We start from the raw sequence: 21,016 nt of genomic DNA on the forward strand, positions 1-21,016 counted from the left end.
TGAACTGACCAATGACTGACCAATGCGTAATCAGTGGAGGTTTTCAGTGCTCAGTAGCATCATAGATTATGTAAAAAAAAGTTACACTTAAAAAAGTGCTCTCTATATATATATATATATATATATATATCATTCATAATCCACACAGTCGCTCTGACAGACTGTAATACACTACAGGAAGCGTAGGGGGCGATACGGCTTCTACTGTTTCATTTAAAAAGCTCCATAATGTTCATATGATCCACACAGTCGCTCTGACAGACTGTAATACACTACAGGAAGCGTAGGGGGCGATACGGCTTCTACTGTTTCATTTAAAAAGCTCCATAATGTTCATATGATCCACACAGTCGCTCTGACAGACTGTAATACACTACAGGAAGCGTAGGGGGCGATACGGCTTCTACTGTTTCATTTAAAAAGTTCTATAATGTTCATATGATCCACACAGTCGCTCTGACAGACTGTAATACACTACAGGAAGCGTAGGGGGCGATACGGCTTCTACTGTTTCATTTAAAAAGCTCTATAATGTTCATATGATCCACACAGTCGCTCTGACAGACTGTAATACACTACAGGAAGCGTAGGGGGCGATATGGCTTCTACTGTTTCATTTAAAAAGCTCTACAATGTTCATATGATCCACACAGTCGCTCTGACAGACTGTAATACACTACAGGAAGCGTAGGGGGCGATACGGCTTCTACTGTTTCATTTAAAAAGCTCTATAATGTTCATATGATCCACACAGTCGCTCTGACAGACTGTAATACACTACAGGAAGCGTAGGGGGCGATACGGCTTCTACTGTTTCATTTAAAAAGCTCTATAATGTTCATATGATCCACACAGTCGCTCTGACAGACTGTAATACACTACAGGAAGCGTAGGGGGCGATACGGCTTCTACTGTTTCATTTAAAAAGCTCTATAATGTTCATATGATCCACACAGTCGCTCTGACAGACTGTAATACACTACAGGAAGCGTAGGGGGCGATACAGCTTCTACTGTTTCACTGAAAAAGCTCTATAATGTTCATATGATCCACACAGTCGCTCTGACAGACTGTAATACACTACAGGAAGCGTAGGGGGCGATACGGCTTCTACTGTTTCATTTAAAAAGCCTCTATAATGTTCATATGATCCACACAGTCACTCTGACAGACTGTAATACACTACAGGAAGCGTAGGGGGCGATACGGCTTCTACTGTTTCATTTAAAAAGCTCTATAATGTTCATATGATCCACACAGTCGCTCTGACAGACTGTAATACACTACAGGAAGCGTAGGGGGCGATACGGCTTCTACTGTTTCATTTAAAAAGCTCCATAATGTTCATATGATCCACACAGTCGCTCTGACAGACTGTAATACACTACAGGAAGCGTAGGGGGCGATACGGCTTCTACTGTTTCATTTAAAAAGTTCTATAATGTTCATATGATCCACACAGTCGCTCTGACAGACTGTAATACACTACAGGAAGCGTAGGGGGCGATACGGCTTCTACTGTTTCATTTAAAAAGTTCTATAATGTTCATATGATCCACACAGTCGCTCTGACAGACTGTAATACACTACAGGAAGCGTAGGGGGCGATACGGCTTCTACTGTTTCATTTAAAAAGCTCTAGAATGTTCATATGATCCACACAGTCGCTCTGACAGACTGTAATACACTACAGGAAGCGTAGGGGGCGATACGGCTTCTACTGTTTCATTTAAAAAGCTCTATAATGTTCATATGATCCACACAGTCGCTCTGACAGACTGTAATACACTACAGGAAGCGTAGGGGGCGATACGGCTTCTACTGTTTCATTTAAAAAGTTCTATAATGTTCATATGATCCACACCATCACTCTGACAGAGTGTAATACATTACAGGACGTGTAGGGGGCAATATGGCTATATTATTTCTTTTAAAGCACACTTTTTGCCCTACAATGTTCATATAATCTACACAATTCTTTTATAATACACGAATACACTTTAGATTGCAATCCTCTACAGGAAACGTACTAATTTTATACTTTGGCACATAGAAAAACAGAAACAAAAAAGATACATTAGATATTATAAGATAATAATATTTGACCTGCTGTCCGTTTGGTCAAATTCTGAAGAAGAGAGTGGCTGCTGGTCTACAGCCTTTTCCATTAATTCTAGGCAAGCTTTTTGTTCGGCAGGTGCAGCAGAGCAACTGAACAAACTGGAATCAGCGAGAAACAAACAGAATACAATCCAACAAATACAGTGGGCTGTGAAATGCTTTGCAGACTGATTGAAACAGCAACACATTCAAGCTCATTTAGAATATACTGAAAAAGCTGAGCTCAACCTGATATTGCCAGTTTTATGTCTATTAGTAACGCAAAAGGGGACTACTTTTTTGGCTGAAGGAATTGCCACAATTAAGGCATTTACCCTGTGATTGACTGGTGACCTGTCGAAGGTGTACCCCCCCCAACCCCGTAACCCAGAAGGATAAGAGGGTAAGAAAATGAGAACCCGGGGGTCGTGTATTATTGTGAAAACAGAAACAGAAGTATTGTACATTTGAGCAGTGATTTTAGGTGGGCTACTGACAAAAGTGGGCGGGCTTCGGCCCACTGAACCTAATCATACCGCTGCCACTGGTTGCAGCCTTAATGAACTCTGCAGTTCATTGTTTGAGTGTGGTTATTTGTAAGAGAGTGAGTGTGTATGGTTATCTGCAGCAGAGGGTGTGTGTGTGTGTATGTGTGTATGTGTGTATGATGAATGTCTGTCATTGACGGAAGTGACAGCTGATTAATCCCCTCATTACTTCCTGCGAGACTCCTGTTCGGTAATCAGCTCGTCAGGCCTGAGGCTAATCCGGCGCTCTGCACTCGTCAGCGCAAGCTCGCGAGGAAACTAGTGACAGGCAGACGGCGAGAGAGATGACAGAATGACAAGACAGATGTAGAAAGTCAGAAAGTTAGAGAGGTATACGTTACCTTAGACACTTTTTTAGAACCCACTTTCTTACATCCACTCATCCCACACTTTCCTCATGTGCTCCACATGTGCACGCGCACTCCTTCCTTTCAGACTTGTAGCTGTCGTTCCCTGTTAGCGTCACCTTGAATAGACAACTCGACTGCCTATTTGTTTTCGTGCGGTATCCAGACACACGCACACGTAATTGTTCCTTGAAGGGAAAACCTTTTAGTTGGGACAGTCTGGGCTTGACCCTGCGGCTCTGCCAGGGGCGACTGACTCTGTGACAAGTAAGTGAGTAAGAGAGGGAGCGAGAGGAGAGAAAAGAAAATGATGTGCTGGAGTTGTCCTCTGCAGCGGATGATGAAAATGGACGTTTGGTGTTTGGATGAGACAGATGAGCACTTGCTTAAGCTGAAGTTAATCATTTAAGGCACAAGTGACATGTTTCTTTACATCAGTTTCCCAGCCCTGGTCCTGGAGTACCTCTGCCTTGCACAGGTCTGCATTTTCATGCTGTGACGCACCTTGTTTAACTTAGGAAGTGCTTGTTATTTGCCTTATTAGCTAAATCATGTGTGTTGGGAGTTTGGAGGACACCTGCAGGTACTCCAGGATAGGGGTTGGGAACCACTGCTATACATGTATAAAAAGTGTTTATTTTATTTTACTTGAGAACCAGCGTACCCTGTGATTAAAATAAACAGGGATGCAATGATATGAGAATTTGGTGCTGATATCTAATATTTTCTTATACGTATTTGCCGTTGTTGATGCATTTATAAAACTGAGACTACCCGGAATAACATTGTAGACAAATTTTATTGCAGTAAAATTAATAAAATGCATATGTTAGCAAAATAGATACAAGAGTGTCATCAGATATCTGTGAAATTTAAACATCTCTTTGATGCCGATATTCTTTTAAGAAAAGAACTACTGATACTGACATGATTCCAATATCGAGCTTCCCTAATGATAAATAAACCTGACATTCAAATGCATATATACACACCGACAAGTCTTGAGACAGACTTTAAAATAGCTTTATGCAATTTGATAGCACTTTCAAATGGATATTGTTTTTGCTCTGCTGGTCTTTCTGGTTTAAATTGTGTCCTATGTTGTGTCTATTTTTGTGCATTTCAGGTGTGTGACTGGTGTAAGCACATCCGCCACACTAAAGAGTACCTGGACTTTGGTTCGGGTGAGAGACGCCTGCAGTTTTGCAGTGCAAAGTGTCTGAACCAGTATAAAATGGACATCTTCTATAAAGAGACCCAGGCAGCCCTGCCAGCTGGTCTGTGTAACCCTGTTCATCCGGCTGGGGAAGGGAAGTCGGAGGGAAGCCCAGGAGTTCAGCTTCTCACCCCTGAGTCCTGGAGTGCTCCTCTGAGTGAACTCCGTGCTCGCAAGGCCCCTTCACCAGGGTGTGCCACCTCTGGAGCTGGACACTCGGGTTCAGCATCAGGTTCTCCTTCTGAGCCTGGAACCATGTGTTCGTCTTCGTCCTCCTCATCGTCTGCAAAAATCTCCACGCCAAGGCCACATGAAAGTCCGACGTTACCGCCTCCCCCTCCACCGCCCCCTGCGCCCGGACTCCACCCACAACTTGGGGTGCCACCAGGCAGCCCTCCCATGGTGATGACACCCCGTGGTCCAGTGCCACTTCCCTTCTTTATGGAGCACCAAATGATGCAGCAAATACGTCCTCCATTCCTTCGGCCACCTGGCCCCAACAGCCCACTCCCAAATCCCATGATTCCTGGCATTGGCCCACCGCCTCTTCCTCCTCGGACCCTGGGTCCCCCATCAAGCCCCATGCACCGACCCCTTCTCTCACCTCACATGCACCCTTCCTCCACCCCTACCCTGCCAGGCAACCCACCTGGTATGATGCCCCCTCACCCGGCTGCTCATATGCCTGGGCTGCCTTTTCCTCCAGTTAACATTATGCCAACTGGGCCCATTCCAGTGCCACCCATGATGAACTTTGGCATGCCATCACTTGCACCTCTGGTGCCACCTCCCATGCTTTTAGTGCCGTATCCTGTAATTGTGCCCTTACCGGTGCCAATACCCATCCCTGTTCCTATCCCAGTCAGTCCAAAGGCATCAGGTGACCGTCCAGGGAATGATGGGATGCTTCCAGAGGTTTCTGGTGACCGCAGCAACTCGCAGGACTTTCCTTTCTCCCCTGATTCGTCCAGAGGAGGAGAGGGTGGAGTTCATGAGCAGGGCCCCTCAAACTCGGATATGCTTTCACCAGGAGTGTCTGGCCAGACAGAACGGGGTAGGAGGAGCATGGTGGATCTCTCTGTTAAAATGGAAAGCCCCGGAAGTGGAAGCTCCAGTTTGTCAAATTCAGGATCTCCTACAGAAACACCAGCAAATGGAATAATTGATTTAACAACAAATCGTCGCTCAAGGCAACAGCTGGTCATCCAGAGGGCAGTGCCATGTGTGCAAATAAAGCCAGAGCCTGATTTGACTCCACTAACTGGGCAAGCTGTCTCACGATTGAGTGATTGTGAAGCAAATGGGAGGGACAGCACAGGGCCAATAGAGGACTTGCAAAGAGACAGAGATAGTGAGGCTAAAAGCCCACTGGACAATGTTGAGCTGCCGTGTGCTGACCCTTCCTTCTGCAGTGCCACACCCCCACTATCTCAACCAATTACATGCGCCCTTTCTGCCCCCACAGCCAGCATCTCCACAACGAAAACAGAGCCAGGAACCGCCACGCCTTGTAATGTGATTGTCAATGGGAGCTGCAGTATGCAGCCACTAGAGCCCTCAGTCCGGACCTCACCTCTGGAACAGCGCCCCTCTGTGGAACCATGCCGCAGGACAACCACGCTTTGTGACGAGCCTTCCGAGGGAGAGGACCTGAAGGAAAATAGCTGCACAGCAATTGAGAGGGACACAGCAGGTAAGAGAGCATTGTCAGAGCAGGCCAGTGCTCCTGGGGGTACTGGAGACGAGAAGTCCCAAGAGGCAGAGGATGCAGCGTCTGGAGCAGATCATGCCTACGCTTTGCCACTTATGCCCAAGCCAGGCTGTGTCATTCAGCCTGTGCCCAAACCAACAGAGAAGACAACGGGCATTCTGCCATGTGGCCTGACTGCACCATTGGCAGCAGCAGGGGCAGCAGAGCTGGAGCCCCCGCTAAAGAGGAGGTGCCTGCGCATTCGCAATCAGAACAAGTGAAGAGTGAGAGAGTTTGCAGGTCAGTCACTCACTGCCTTTAAATTTAAACTCCAAGTCACACTGATCTTTAATTCCTGTTAGGTTGTCTAAGCACTTTATTGACCCCTGCCTTGTAGGGCCCATCTTGCTAGTGTGCAATTAGAGATTGTGTTGATGCACAATTTCTGTTAGACAGCTCCTACCCCTTCACTAATGGTCAGTCTCTGACCACAGAGCTGCTCTTGGCTGGCTATTTCTGCGTGGTGGTCCACTCTCAATCTAGCTGCATCAATGATATTAAGCATTGCTCTGTTGACTTGTACCATTGCCACACAAACACTATCATGTCAGTGCCACTACTGTGCTGACAATGGTCCACAGACAATATCTGTTCAAGTATGGTCCTATGGTCAGAAGTGAATGGTAAGCATAATAAAATTGTGCAAGAATAGTAGAAGCTTGGGAAATAAATGAAATATTAAGGTAGTGTTGTGTTTTGTCAGATTTTGCTAGACTGTGCCAGTGCATCTTTCATTTAAAAGTAAAAGTAGTGTTAGCAGCTTTGATTTTTTCTTGGCCTTGAAATGAAACAGATGAAACTGAATTCATGTTGATTTTAAGAAAAGACCTTAAGCACTCTAAGAACATCTCTTGGGGGATTAACCCATTATCTTAACATCTCTCCTTTTCCTTTCTTTCCTCCATTTCTCTCTGACAGATGCTTACATCTCACCAAAGGGACAAGCAGCACAGCACTGCAGCAGAGACCATCAGTCCTTCTACAGCTCCACCATCAACACACAAATACTCATCCCTTCACCCTATAACCTTCTCCACTCCAAGTCTTGGATGGACAAACAACTGGAATAACCCCATGAATCCTTCCAAGAATCTGAGTCCTTGAATTTTGCTCCATTTCTGTCTCTTTGTCAGTCTTTTCACTGGTTGTCAGTCCAAGTCACTTTCAGCTAAGATTGAATCTTTACATCTGTGCTGAGGAGTCTCCCCCTACAGGACTGGTGAGGCGCTGCAGTGCTGAGGACTGTAATGTACATAAATAGCTCCGAGAGAGCCAAAAAATGTGGGTCTCAAGCCAAACAGCAATCATGAAGAGGTCCACTGGACTTGCCAATCAAACATGCCCACAAATGACTGACAGGACTGGCTCCTGAACAGGCCCCCGAGGGTGGGCCTTAAACACGTTGCCCAATCAAAAAAAAAAAAAAAAAAAAAGCCCTGTGGCCTGCCACTCAGATGTGCCCATTAACGATAAACAGGACAAGTTTGTTTTTGTGTGTGTCAGTGTTCAGACAAATCTAGTTATGTCCGTATGAAGTGAGAGAGAGTTGGAGGTCTAAACTGTTGGCACCTCCACCAGCGTTCTCAGGCAGAAGCGAACCGAAGATCCACAGAGTGCCAAGAAAGTAATGGAAACAAGAAAGGTCACTGTGGTCAGGTCTCTCCATCTTTATCACTTTGCCTGTTCTCCATTTGTTCTCCATGTTCTTGTCTTTTCTTTGGCACCACCAGCAAGATGCACAGAAATCCTTCTTTGTGCCCTTTTGTCTTTTCTGGCCACAGAAAATACAGGAAAAACGTAAAACTATTTCTTTTAGAGAGTCTGAAACAATCAAAAAAGGAACACAAGGAATAGGGATGAACCTGGGACGAGTGAAGGGGGAACTGGGGACTTTCTGCAGGAAAACAACGGACAAGACAAAAGAATGAAGATTGTGGTACTAATGGAGAGCAGTATTTACGGACTGTTTGCTGGCACCCCAGCAATGTTGGTGGTGTCCGAATGGACGGATGTGCAATGGAACATTCACTCCCTCTCACCTACTCAAGGACGACAGGGTAGAGACACTGCTTGACCTTAACCAGGACTGTCAAATGGTCGCTATTGGCTAGTAGGAACGCCTGGTTCTTCCTCCAACCTGAACCCAGAGATCTGAATGATGAATGCACTTGTCAATCACTGGTACACAGTATACGCATGCAATTACACTTTGTACAACGACATGAAGCTGTACAAAGTGAATAAAATACATGACATTTGTTGTGTTAGCCAAACTAAGAATGAAAGCATAGGCCTCTCTTTGAAATTTGATACTTATTCAGTTAAATCAGTCTTTCAATTAGTATGTCATTTGGTTACGTGGTGGCTTTATAAACCTTGCCTTTTCTTATAGGTTCTTAAGCACTAGGGGCATTTCTAAACATTTGGGAGTCCTAAGTGGCAACCTACCACCACCCATCGCAATCAAATTCTTTCATATGTAAGAATAGAAGAAAAATTACAACATTTAACTTTGATCACAAATCTTTTTTCTACTTCAGCATATCACATTTGTGGATTAGACATGGTTCCGTTACTACATCTGTATGCAACTGTGGTTCTAACAGGGGCAGAAAAGATGCAGTTAGACCGCAATCACTGTTTAGACTTAAAGGAAAAGATCAGATACCTTCTCGGATCAGATTTGACTTCTTGTCTAAACGAAACCTGAGCCAGCTATGAAAAGCTGAAAGCTCGTTACCGAAAGGGAGCGACTTTGGGGTTTGAAGAGTCAAAACAACATGACACAGACACGCAGTAGAGGAACAAACCAGAAATGTTCAAATTTAAACACACAACATATCGGTCTCCAGCTAGCTCCTTAGGAGAGAGTTGGGGGAGTGTAACTTGAAGCCTGATGTGTGTGAGACTGAGGGTGTCTTGCCAAAAAACCTGAAGCATTTTCCCCAATTCATTAGAAAAGAAAAACACGAGTGTCAAAAAAGGGTACACAGAAAGGTGTGAGAACTTGCTGGGGAAATTGTAAAAGTTGTCGGCGTGTCAGAAAGCGACAGGGTGGTTCCCTTACGGCTGTTTTCCTCAGCCGGTCAGCCAGACTTTCTGTCCCTTGTGTTTGAAAAGTCTCCGTCTCAGATTCATCCAAGTGCTTGATTTCCTGAAAACTGAAAATGGCTCTGGTGTTTTCGTTCCAGATGGCTTTTCTCCCCCCTTCTGCTTCTCTCTTTTTGCAGCTCGATATATTCTCCTCTGATTTCCATGTTTGGCTCAGTCTGTCTAGCTGTCGCTGACCGAAATCTCCCCTCACTTTTTACCTCCCCCTTATCTTTTTTTCTTTAACTTTCTCCCTCCGACATCATGAGAAAATTTGTGTAACCTCCCCCTTATTCTCCTTATTTATTCAGTCTGTCCGTCAGACGTATAGGGACACTTTGCCTTGCTATGCAACATTTGATTTTTGCTCTGTGCAAATTCTTTGGTTATATTTAGCTATAACAAATTTGATCCCTGGCCAAGAGTCCAAAAGAATGGGTAGCCCCGAGTCCAAGAGAGCTAAATTGTCCTCGCTCTCTCTGGGTGGATGGTTCTCCCTTTCCTCCAATCACTCAGTGCGATACTACCCAACACAGGCATCTGTTATCTGACGCAATAGAATTAGCAGTTAGTGTTCTCCTCCAAGTGTGTTGAGCTGTCCAATGATGTTGCGTTAGCAGCAGTTTGAGAAGATGCAGTGGAGCTCGTCCTAGACTTCACCCTCCCAGCTCAGTAGCATTGTTGCAGTTGCAGTTTAATGGCAAGACTGTAGCTTGGCGTCCCCAAACTTCTGATGGGCAGTGTGATTCTGCTGCTCATTTTTCCTTTTTTTTTTTTTAAATCAGCCCACGCTCCTCTGCACACGCAGATCATTTTCAGGCTGGCCTCACAGACGGTCAGCTTATATTCCTCTTTCACATTCATTCTGATGGAGCTGACAGAGCCTGCTGACCCACTGTCTAGCCAAAAGAGGACATGCTGAGAAAGTGACCGCCAAGAGTAACACATACATATACACATTTGTTACTAATATAATCTCAGCAGTCTCAGACTTTCTCTAAGTTACTCTTGTGGGGCCAGAAATGAACATCCAGGGAGAACTATGAGACATTTTGGGCTTAATGTGGGCAGGAACCTCATGAAGGCAGAGCTCACAGTAGGCGGCGATGGTGCCCTCATTAAAAGTTGTCGTGGCTGAAAAGGCCTCCAAAAAATCCAAATGAAGCTTGTTGATGTGAGTCTCGTGTGTAGAGAACATGTTACATACAGTAAAAGTAAACATTGCCTAGCAGATCTGTTAGCTAACAACAGCATGTTGGCTAGCTACCTTGTTTCATGTTGTTTTGATTGTGTTGTTGATTGGACAAGACTAGAGGAGTTTGTTGGTGGGACTTGGAGGTGCGTTCCCTGGATTTCGACTCGATTTAGCACAACATTTTAACAAATTGTCCCCAGATGTGTTTTCTCATTATGAGACTTTGTTTTAGTTGACCGTAAGATTCGGTATTGGAAAAAAATCCAATTTACAAAGTTTTGCATTTACACCAGATGCAACAGATCAGCCAAGACATAGTTGGTGTCCAAATTTAATTTAACTCTGGAGCTGCAAGGCTAAAAGACTAGAAGTCAGTAGTCACCCAAACCTTTTCCGTAAATATATCCCTGAAACTTTTCTCAACCCACTGAAACAGCATCTCGGTTTAGGTAACAGATGGACTACAGTCTGTAAGTGTACACCTACATAGTGGAGCTATACTATAGGTGTTTCTACTAAAGTGGCCAGTGAGTGGAAGCGCAAGGTAGGTGTTTCTAATAAAGTGGCCAGTGAGTGGAAGCACAAAGTGGGTGTTTCTAATAAACTGGCCAGCGAGTGAAAGCACAAGGCGGGTGTTTCTAATGAAGTGGCCAGCGATTGGAATTTCAAGCTGTGTGTTTCCGATAAAGTGGCCACTTCAGCCACTTTAGACAACAGGTGTGCTGAAGCCGACTGCCCTTCGCATAGACCTTTATCAAACAGTCTTATGGACGTTAGGTTATGTTTTTAGTTGAAACAATCAGTTTTTACAAAAAGAAATCCTGAACATAATGGAAGATAAGTGTTCAGAAGTAACTACGTCCTAAACCACAAGTCTCTGCGACCTTAATGACTGCCTGGATGCGGGTTGAGAACAGTTTTGAGGATGTATTTACGGAAAAGATTTGGGTGACTATTGACTTCTTGTGTTTTTAGCAGTGTTAGACTGAAGAAGCAAAGTTTAGACACCAAACAAGTCTTGCCTGATCGACTACATTTGGGAAAAGTGGGAAAATACACACAGCTTCCCCCAGAGAGCATTCAGAAATTTAACCTGAAGGGTATCTTAAGCTTCCTTTAAGCTTCCTTTAAGCTTCCTTTAAGCTTCTAAGCATCACGTTCATTCAATCAGCCAGTTTCCTCTCTCCAGTGACGCACGCACCCAAACACTTCAGCAGCTCTCAGATAACACTGAAGGCTCCGAGAACCTGAAGTATCATTATTATGACCCACTGTATGCAAGTGACCTTGCCTTTGTAACTGGAGTTGAGCAGACTGGGCCGGACAGATATAGCGCTGAAACCCAACACTGTTGTAGTGTCTGCGGTTCCATACAGACAAGACAGTGACACCAGCATAAAATGTGTATGTGTGTGTGTGTTTCATGGCAGACGATGCTGTCCTTGATCCTACAATACGTTTGGCGTTGAGGAAAGATTTGTAGGCCACAGAAAAAACTACCAACAGTCAAAACCTGGCCAAAAGTGCGTTACATAAGGAGCTGTTCTTCAGTTCAAGGTTCTTCAGAAGAGGTTATAACACTCTTAAAATCAGCTTAAAGGGCCCATATCTTACATCTGTCTTCGTTTCTATTTGTTTTAGGGATGCATAATGATATCGGAATCATATCTGTGTACTGCTCGAAAACCGTAATTGTCCTGACCTTTTTGCGTGATTTTTAACGTAGTCTGTAAACATTGTTCAGTTTTCAGACAAACCGTTCAGTCCACCCAGTCCATGTATGTAATATAGGCTGCGAACACTGCATTCAGAATTCAGTTTTTGTGATGTCACAAAAACCAGCACACTTGCAAACACTCATTCAGCCTATAACCGTGTAGCCCCGCCCACTCACACTGAAGTTATATGGAGTGTTATATGACGCAGGCCTGCTTTTTGAACAATGCACAATACAGGGCAGCCGATCAGAACAGAGGCAACTTGCGTAACGTCAGTCTTAAAGGAACAGTAACGAAAACAGCTGGTGTAATTCTAAGGGATAAAGAGAGGAATTAATTCAAAATGCTGTTTTTATGAGGAGCCTGGCCATTTCCTATTTCCCCTATTATATCAAAAATAGGACTGCAAAATGCCAGAGGGCGCCCGCGAGCGAGTCCTGAATGAATAGGGGTGAAAGGAGCTCAGCGGCTAAAAACAAAAAGTAAAATAGTCTCTAATCACTCGCCCAGAACTTTCCTTTAATTTTAGAAAGTAGAAGAATAAATTTCACTAAAAAAAGCAAAAAATATCTTCCCTATATATTTTTTTCTACAGCAAATGGGTTTTGGGCAGCAGGACGTGGGCATTACAGCTGTGGTGCTGTTTTAAACTCCTATAACTCGAGTTTAAAAGCTCTTAAAATATAACAGCTGTGTTAAAATGTTTTACGCTGATCAGGGAATTATTGCATTCTTTTACATTAAAAATGTTGAAGCATTTATAAACTGTGATTTTGCTCAAATGCTCCATATCAACCCATTCATTTCGGACTCGCTCGGGAGCGCCCCCTAGCGTTTGAGAAACCCGGAAGACATTACACAGTGGGAATTCTCCTACTAGTTCTCTGTGTTAAACCCTGTTATTAAATAAAGTCTCATTTTCTGAGATATGTGCCCTTTAATGCTAGAAGCAAACACTTTTAGTTCTCTAACAGAACTTTCACTGGATAGAATCATTTTTGCATTTAAAATGAGTTTGTCTTGGGTTTTCATGAGACACACGAGGGAAATGGAAATGTACCTGAGAATCTACTGTAGTTGATTTTTTGGCTGTTTTGCTTCTGAAACGTATATTTTGAAGGTCCAGCAACAGCCAGTGAGCGCACCTGGGCTCTGTTTCCCTCAGCACCAGTTTTCCATGTTCCAAATGTCTTGATGAAATTGCTCATCATGCTCAGCACTGAAGGAAATCTAGATGGGAATCCAGAAAATGTGTTTTAATGACATATGACACCCCATAACTCGGTACCAGGTCAGAAGATCACACACAATTTCAATGTACTTTTCCCTAAAAAGTTCCTTGTAATTACAGCAGTGCGTCTCTAATTTGAGGACCTACTTCTTCAGGTGTTCTTCAGTAGAGACAGTGATTCTACACAGAATCATTAACTATCAAATAACTATTTGCATGACTAAAGGGTTCTTTACTTGGTTCTTCAGAATGATGGAGAATGTGTTCTAAATGGTTCTACATAGAACCTTTTTAAAGAAGGTTCTACATAACAGCAAAAATTGTTCTTTTATCGTTACAAGCTTGAAATTATATAGAAAGAACCCTTTTTGGTGCTATGTAAATACATGTATGTGCTGCTGTTGGAACAAAAACTTGTATCTCCAAAATGGTAACTTTACAGGAGAAGGAAAAAACCTACTTTGCTTTTAATGTAAGTCAATGGAACCAGAATTTTTGCCACGTAAATTTTGGCTGTTTCTTTTGATCCATTCATCCTAAAATTTACACGCGATATAAAGGGCAGCAGGCATTTTCAAACGGTGCCAAAAACTGAAAAATGCCCACACAATGTTTCTCCAACAGCAGTGATAGGTGCTATAAAAGATTTCAAATGTCTTGAGTGTTATTGGTTCTACATAGAACAACTGTCTTTACTAAAGAACCCTTGAAGAAGCAAAGTGAGAACACAAAACTGCAAAGCACCGCAGCCCTCCTGGAAAAATTCAGAAACAATGCTGGGTGCCTCCACAAGAGGGCAGCAAAAACACCACAGTATTCAGTGCCTCCACAAGGGGGCAGCAAACGCAGTCGTTTCTTTTTGAAAGCTGAGTTAACTGAGCGGCTGAGAACGTTTCAGTGATTTTGTGCAAAGCAGACTGTCTGCCAAACGCAATACTTTACTCGAAATGTGTTCAGGGGCCAAAAACGCGTCTTACAGTCCGGCTGCCAATGTGTCAGTCAGCTCGGAATTAAAGAGCAGCACAGGAACGCTTGGCTTTTACTTTCTGGCCAAAGTGATTGGGTCTGAGGAGCCGGGAAACCGCTGCCTAATCAGTGAGAGAAGGGTTAGCTGGTCATATGCCAAACGGCACACGAACGCCAATACACACACAGAGAAAAGCCATTTCACCATTCAATCACAACTGCATGAAGGCCTCACTTATGCAAACGCAACAGAACAAAACGTTTAAATGTGACTGAATAAAGGCAACAAAAGGCAAAGAGGTGGACACTGCACTGTATTGAGTAATCAGGCCTGGGCTTTATTGTTTAGGCTGCGTTTCATATGGTCAGTCTACACAGGGCGGCTGTGAATTCCCCACAAACACAATTATGCAATGACTGATTCTTATTCTTACTGCACTCTGCGAGACGGACATTTGTGGGAAAACAGAAGAAAAAAAAAACTCAACTGAAAAGCAGACATTGCAATTTCTAACGTTTTAAATGTTAAAACTTTTCAAAGGTGAAAAGCTGCCTTAACTCTTGCTCGTGTGCTCCAGCGCCTGCTGTTAAAAAAATCCACTTTGTAAACAAAACACACAAAAAAAAAATCATAAAAAAAAACCACGACTTTATCACGCTAGTGTTGATGTATATATGCTTTTTCTGTGACTCGTATGATCCTTGGTATTTTGCTTCATCTGCCCACGTTCACTTGCCCTCCCCACACAGACATACCCCCCTTGTAAATCTGCCCCCCGTTGTGATTTCTCTGTACTTGCAGAACATTTTATAGTATTATTTATTAATGACAAGTGTTTGCATTTGCAAATAATAAAGAAAGTGGCTCTTTGAACAGGGTAGCCAGCTCACTGAAGAGAAGGCAGAGGCCTACGTCTTTTCTTTTCTTTTCTTTTCTAAATTAAAGAAAGAAACAGCAAGAATAATAAAAAATGATAAACTTGTCTTTTTATTATGAAATTGTTATAAAACTTGTTGCCAAGATTGCTTTAAAATGTACCATTTTTTGTCTTGTAACAGTATTTGTTTTACTCAGTGAACTGAATAAATAGAGGCACACACCAATCTCCCTCTCTCGCCCTCCCTCTCCCTCTCTCGTTCCCTCTGGCCTGCTTTTCATTTTTACTCGCACTTCTTTACCGTTCTACTGTGTTCAGCGGCTGATTTTACAGACAAATCAAACCAGTTACCGGGAATGTCGAGAATCCGGAAAGACTGTGACTGTGACAAAACACGTTCCCTCACAGACAAAACACGTTCCCTCACAGACAAAACACGTTCCCTCGTAGACAAAACATGTTCCCCCATGAACAAAACACGTTCCCTTGCAGACAAAACACGTTCCCTCGCGAACAAAACACGTTCCCTTGCAGACAAAACACGTTCCCTCGCAGACAAAACACGTTCCCTCGTAGACAAAACGTTCCCCCATGAACAAAACACGTTCCCTTGCAGACAAAACACGTTCCCTCACAGACAAAACACGTTCCCTCGTAGACAAAACATGTTCCCCCATGAACAAAACACGTTCCCTTGCAGACAAAACACGTTCCCTCGCGAACAAAACACGTTCCCTTGCAGACAAAACACGTTCCCTCACAGACAAAACACGTTCCCTCGTAGACAAAACACGTTCCCTCGCGAACAAAACACGTTCCCTTGCAGACAAAACACGTTCCCTCGCAGACAAAACACGTTCCCTCGTAGACAAAACATGTTCCCCCATGAACAAAACACGTTCCCTCACAGACAAAACATGTTCCCTCACAGACAAAACACGTTCCCTCACAGACAAAACACGTTCCCTCGTAGACAAAACATGTTCCCCCATGAACAAAACACGTTCCCTTGCAGACAAAACACGTTCCCTCACAGACAAAACACGTTCCCTCGTAGACAAAACACGTTCCCTCGCGAACAAAACACGTTCCCTTGCAGACAAAACACGTTCCCTCGCAGACAAAACACGTTCCCTCACAGACAAAACACGTTCCCTCACAGACAAAACACGTTCCCTCACAGACAAAACATGTTCCCCCATGAACAAAACACGTTCCCTCACAGACAAAACATGTTCCCCCATGAACAAAACACGTTCCCTCACAGACAAAACACATTCCCTCACAGACAAAACACGTTCCCTCGTAGACAAAACATGTTCCCCCATGAACAAAACACATTCCCTCACAGACAAAACATGTTCCCCCATGAACAAAACACGTTCCCTCATGGACAAAACACGTTCCCTCACAGACAAAACACGTTCCCTCACAGACAAAACACGTTCCCTCACAGACAAAACATGTTCCCCCATGAACAAAACACGTTCCCTCACAGACAAAACATGTTCCCCCATGAACAAAACACGTTCCCTCACAGACAAAACACATTCCCTCACAGACAAAACACGTTCCCTCGCAGACAAAACACGTTCCCTCAGACAAAACACGTTCCCTCACAGACAAAACATGTTCCCCCATGAACAAAACACGTTCCCTCACAGACAAAACATGTTCCCCCATGAACAAAACACGTTCCCTCGCGAACAAAACACGTTCCCTTGCGAACAAAACACGTTCCCTCACAGACAAAACACGTTCCCTCACAGACAAAACACGTTCCCTCGTAGACAAAACATGTTCCCCCATGAACAAAACACGTTCCCTTGCAGACAAAACACGTTCCCTCACAGACAAAACACGTTCCCTCGTAGACAAAACACGTTCCCTCGCGAACAAAACACGTTCCCTTGCAGACAAAACACGTTCCCTCGCAGACAAAACACGTTCCCTCGTAGACAAAACATGTTCCCCCATGAACAAAACACGTTCCCTCACAGACAAAACATGTTCCCTCACAGACAAAACACGTTCCCTCACAGACAAAACATGTTCCCCCATGAACAAAACACGTTCCCTCACAGACAAAACACGTTCCCTCGTAGACAAAACATGTTCCCCCATGAACAAAACACGTTCCCTTGCAGACAAAACACGTTCCCTCACAGACAAAACACGTTCCCTCGTAGACAAAACACGTTCCCTTGCAGACAAAACACGTTCCCTCGCAGACAAAACACGTTCCCTCGTAGACAAAACATGTTCCCCCATGAACAAAACATGTTCCCTCACAGACAAAACATGTTCCCTCACAGACAAAACATGTTCCCCCATGAACAAAACACGTTCCCTCACAGACAAAACACATTCCCTCACAGACAAAACACGTTCCCTCGCAGACAAAACACGTTCCCTCACAGAAAAAACACGTTCCCTCACAGACAAAACATGTTCCCTCGTAGACAAAACATGTTCCCCCATGAACAAAACACGTTCCCTCACAGACAAAACATGTTCCCCCATGAACAAAACACGTTCCCTCACAGACAAAACACATTCCCTCACAGACAAAACACGTTCCCTCGTAGACAAAACATGTTCCCCCATGAACAAAACACATTCCCTCACAGACAAAACATGTTCCCCCATGAACAAAACACGTTCCCTCATGGACAAAACACGTTCCCTCACAGACAAAACACGTTCCCTCGCAGACAAAACACGTTCCCTCAGACAAAACACGTTCCCTCACAGACAAAACATGTTCCCCCATGAACAAAACACGTTCCCTCGCGAACAAAACACGTTCCCTTGCGAACAAAACACGTTCCCTCACAGACAAAACATGTTCCCTCACAGACAAAACACGTTCCCTCACAGACAAAACATGTTCCCTCACAGACAAAACACGTTCCCTCACAGACAAAACACGTTCCCTCGTAGACAAAACATGTTCCCCCATGAACAAAACACGTTCCCTCACAGACAAAACACGTTCCCTCGTAGACAAAACATGTTCCCCCATGAACAAAACACGTTCCCTTGCAGACAAAACACGTTCCCTCACAGACAAAACACGTTCCCTCGTAGACAAAACACGTTCCCTCGCGAACAAAACACGTTCCCTTGCAGACAAAACACGTTCCCTCGCAGACAAAACACGTTCCCTCGTAGACAAAACATGTTCCCCCATGAACAAAACACGTTCCCTTGCAGACAAAACACGTTCCCTCACAGACAAAACACGTTCCCTCACAGACAAAACATGTTCCCTCACAGACAAAACACGTTCCCTCACAGACAAAACACGTTCCCTCACAGACAAAACACGTTCCCTCGTAGACAAAACATGTTCCCCCATGAACAAAACACGTTCCCTCACAGACAAAACACGTTCCCTCGTAGACAAAACATGTTCCCCCATGAACAAAACACGTTCCCTTGCAGACAAAACACGTTCCCTCACAGACAAAACACGTTCCCTCGTAGACAAAACACGTTCCCTCGCGAACAAAACACGTTCCCTTGCAGACAAAACACGTTCCCTCGCAGACAAAACACGTTCCCTCGTAGACAAAACATGTTCCCCCATGAACAAAACATGTTCCCTCACAGACAAAACATGTTCCCTCACAGACAAAACATGTTCCCCCATGAACAAAACACGTTCCCTCACAGACAAAACACATTCCCTCACAGACAAAACACGTTCCCTCGCAGACAAAACACGTTCCCTCACAGACAAAACACGTTCCCTCACAGACAAAACACGTTCCCTCGTAGACAAAACATGTTCCCCCATGAACAAAACACGTTCCCTCACAGACAAAACATGTTCCCCCATGAACAAAACACGTTCCCTCACAGACAAAACACATTCCCTCACAGACAAAACACGTTCCCTCGTAGACAAAACATGTTCCCCCATGAACAAAACACATTCCCTCACAGACAAAACATGTTCCCCCATGAACAAAACACGTTCCCTCATGGACAAAACACGTTCCCTCACAGACAAAACACATTCCCTCACAGACAAAACACGTTCCCTCGCAGACAAAACACGTTCCCTCAGACAAAACACGTTCCCTCACAGACAAAACATGTTCCCCCATGAACAAAACACGTTCCCTCACAGACAAAACATGTTCCCCCATGAACAAAACACGTTCCCTCGCGAACAAAACACGTTCCCTTGCGAACAAAACACGTTCCCTCACAGACAAAACACGTTCCCTCACAGACAAAACACGTTCCCTCGTAGACAAAACATGTTCCCCCATGAACAAAACACGTTCCCTTGCAGACAAAACACGTTCCCTCACAGACAAAACACGTTCCCTCGTAGACAAAACACGTTCCCTCGTAGACAAAACATGTTCCCCCATGAACAAAACACGTTCCGTTGCAGACAAAACACGTTCCCTCGTAGACAAAACACGTTCCCTCGCGAACAAAACACGTTCCCTTGCAGACAAAACACGTTCCCTCGCAGACAAAACACGTTCCCTCGTAGACAAAACATGTTCCCCCATGAACAAAACACGTTCCGTTGCAGACAAAACACGTTCCCTCGTAGACAAAACACGTTCCCTCGCGAACAAAACACGTTCCCTTGCAGACAAAACACGTTCCCTCGCAGACAAAACACGTTCCCTCGTAGACAAAACATGTTCCCCCATGAACAAAACACGTTCCCTCACAGACAAAACATGTTCCCCCATGAACAAAACACGTTCCCTCACAGACAAAACACATTCCCTCACAGACAAAACACGTTCCCTCGTAGACAAAACATGTTCCCCCATGAACAAAACACATTCCCTCACAGACAAAACATGTTCCCCCATGAACAAAACACGTTCCCTCATGGACAAAACACGTTCCCTCACAGACAAAACACATTCCCTCACAGACAAAACACGTTCCCTCGCAGACAAAACACGTTCCCTCAGACAAAACACGTTCCCTCACAGACAAAACATGTTCCCCCATGAACAAAACACGTTCCCTCACAGACAAAACATGTTCCCCCATGAACAAAACACGTTCCCTCGCGAACAAAACACGTTCCCTTGCGAACAAAACACGTTCCCTCACAGACAAAACACGTTCCCTCACAGACAAAACACGTTCCCTCGTAGACAAAACATGTTCCCCCATGAACAAAACACGTTCCCTTGCAGACAAAACACGTTCCCTCACAGACAAAACACGTTCCCTCGTAGACAAAACACGTTCCCTCGTAGACAAAACATGTTCCCCCATGAACAAAACACGTTCCGTTGCAGACAAAACACGTTCCCTCGTAGACAAAACACGTTCCCTCGCGAACAAAACACGTTCCCTTGCAGACAAAACACGTTCCCTCGCAGACAAAACACGTTCCCTCGTAGACAAAACATGTTCCCCCATGAACAAAACATGTTCCCTCACAGACAAAACATGTTCCCTCACAGACAAAACATGTTCCCCCATGAACAAAACACGTTCCCTCACAGACAAAACACGTTCCCTCACAGACAAAACACGTTCCCTCGTAGACAAAACATGTTCCCCCATGAACAAAACACGTTCCCTTGCAGACAAAACACGTTCCCTCACAGACAAAACACGTTCCCTCGTAGACAAAACACGTTCCCTCGTAGACAAAACATGTTCCCCCATGAACAAAACACGTTCCGTTGCAGACAAAACACGTTCCCTCGTAGACAAAACACGTTCCCTCGCGAACAAAACACGTTCCCTTGCAGACAAAACACGTTCCCTCGCAGACAAAACACGTTCCCTCGTAGACAAAACATGTTCCCCCATGAACAAAACATGTTCCCTCACAGACAAAACATGTTCCCTCACAGACAAAACATGTTCCCCCATGAACAAAACACGTTCCCTCACAGACAAAACACATTCCCTCACAGACAAAACACGTTCCCTCGTAGACAAAACACGTTCCCTCGTAGACAAAACATGTTCC

General features: G+C 44.4%; 1 protein-coding gene across 5 annotated transcripts in view; it reads left to right on the plus strand.

Annotated features, from left to right (window-relative positions):
- sobpa (sine oculis binding protein homolog (Drosophila) a) overlaps positions 1-14,627 on the plus strand; it is a 107,127-nt gene extending 92,500 nt beyond the window's left edge. For all 5 annotated transcript variants that reach the window (XM_037538597.1, XM_017718239.2, XM_037538598.1 and 2 more), the window contains 2 exons: positions 4,122-6,201; positions 6,880-14,627. In XM_037538597.1, the coding sequence (XP_037394494.1) occupies positions 4,122-6,182 (2,061 nt within the window). In that variant the 3' untranslated portion in view covers positions 6,183-6,201; positions 6,880-14,627. The remainder of the gene's footprint in view (positions 1-4,121; positions 6,202-6,879) is intronic.
- The last annotated feature ends 6,389 nt before the right edge of the window (positions 14,628-21,016 follow it).

This window comes from Pygocentrus nattereri, chromosome 5 (assembly GCF_015220715.1).
Source record: "Pygocentrus nattereri isolate fPygNat1 chromosome 5, fPygNat1.pri, whole genome shotgun sequence".
Classification (NCBI taxonomy): Eukaryota; Metazoa; Chordata; class Actinopteri; order Characiformes; family Serrasalmidae; genus Pygocentrus; species Pygocentrus nattereri.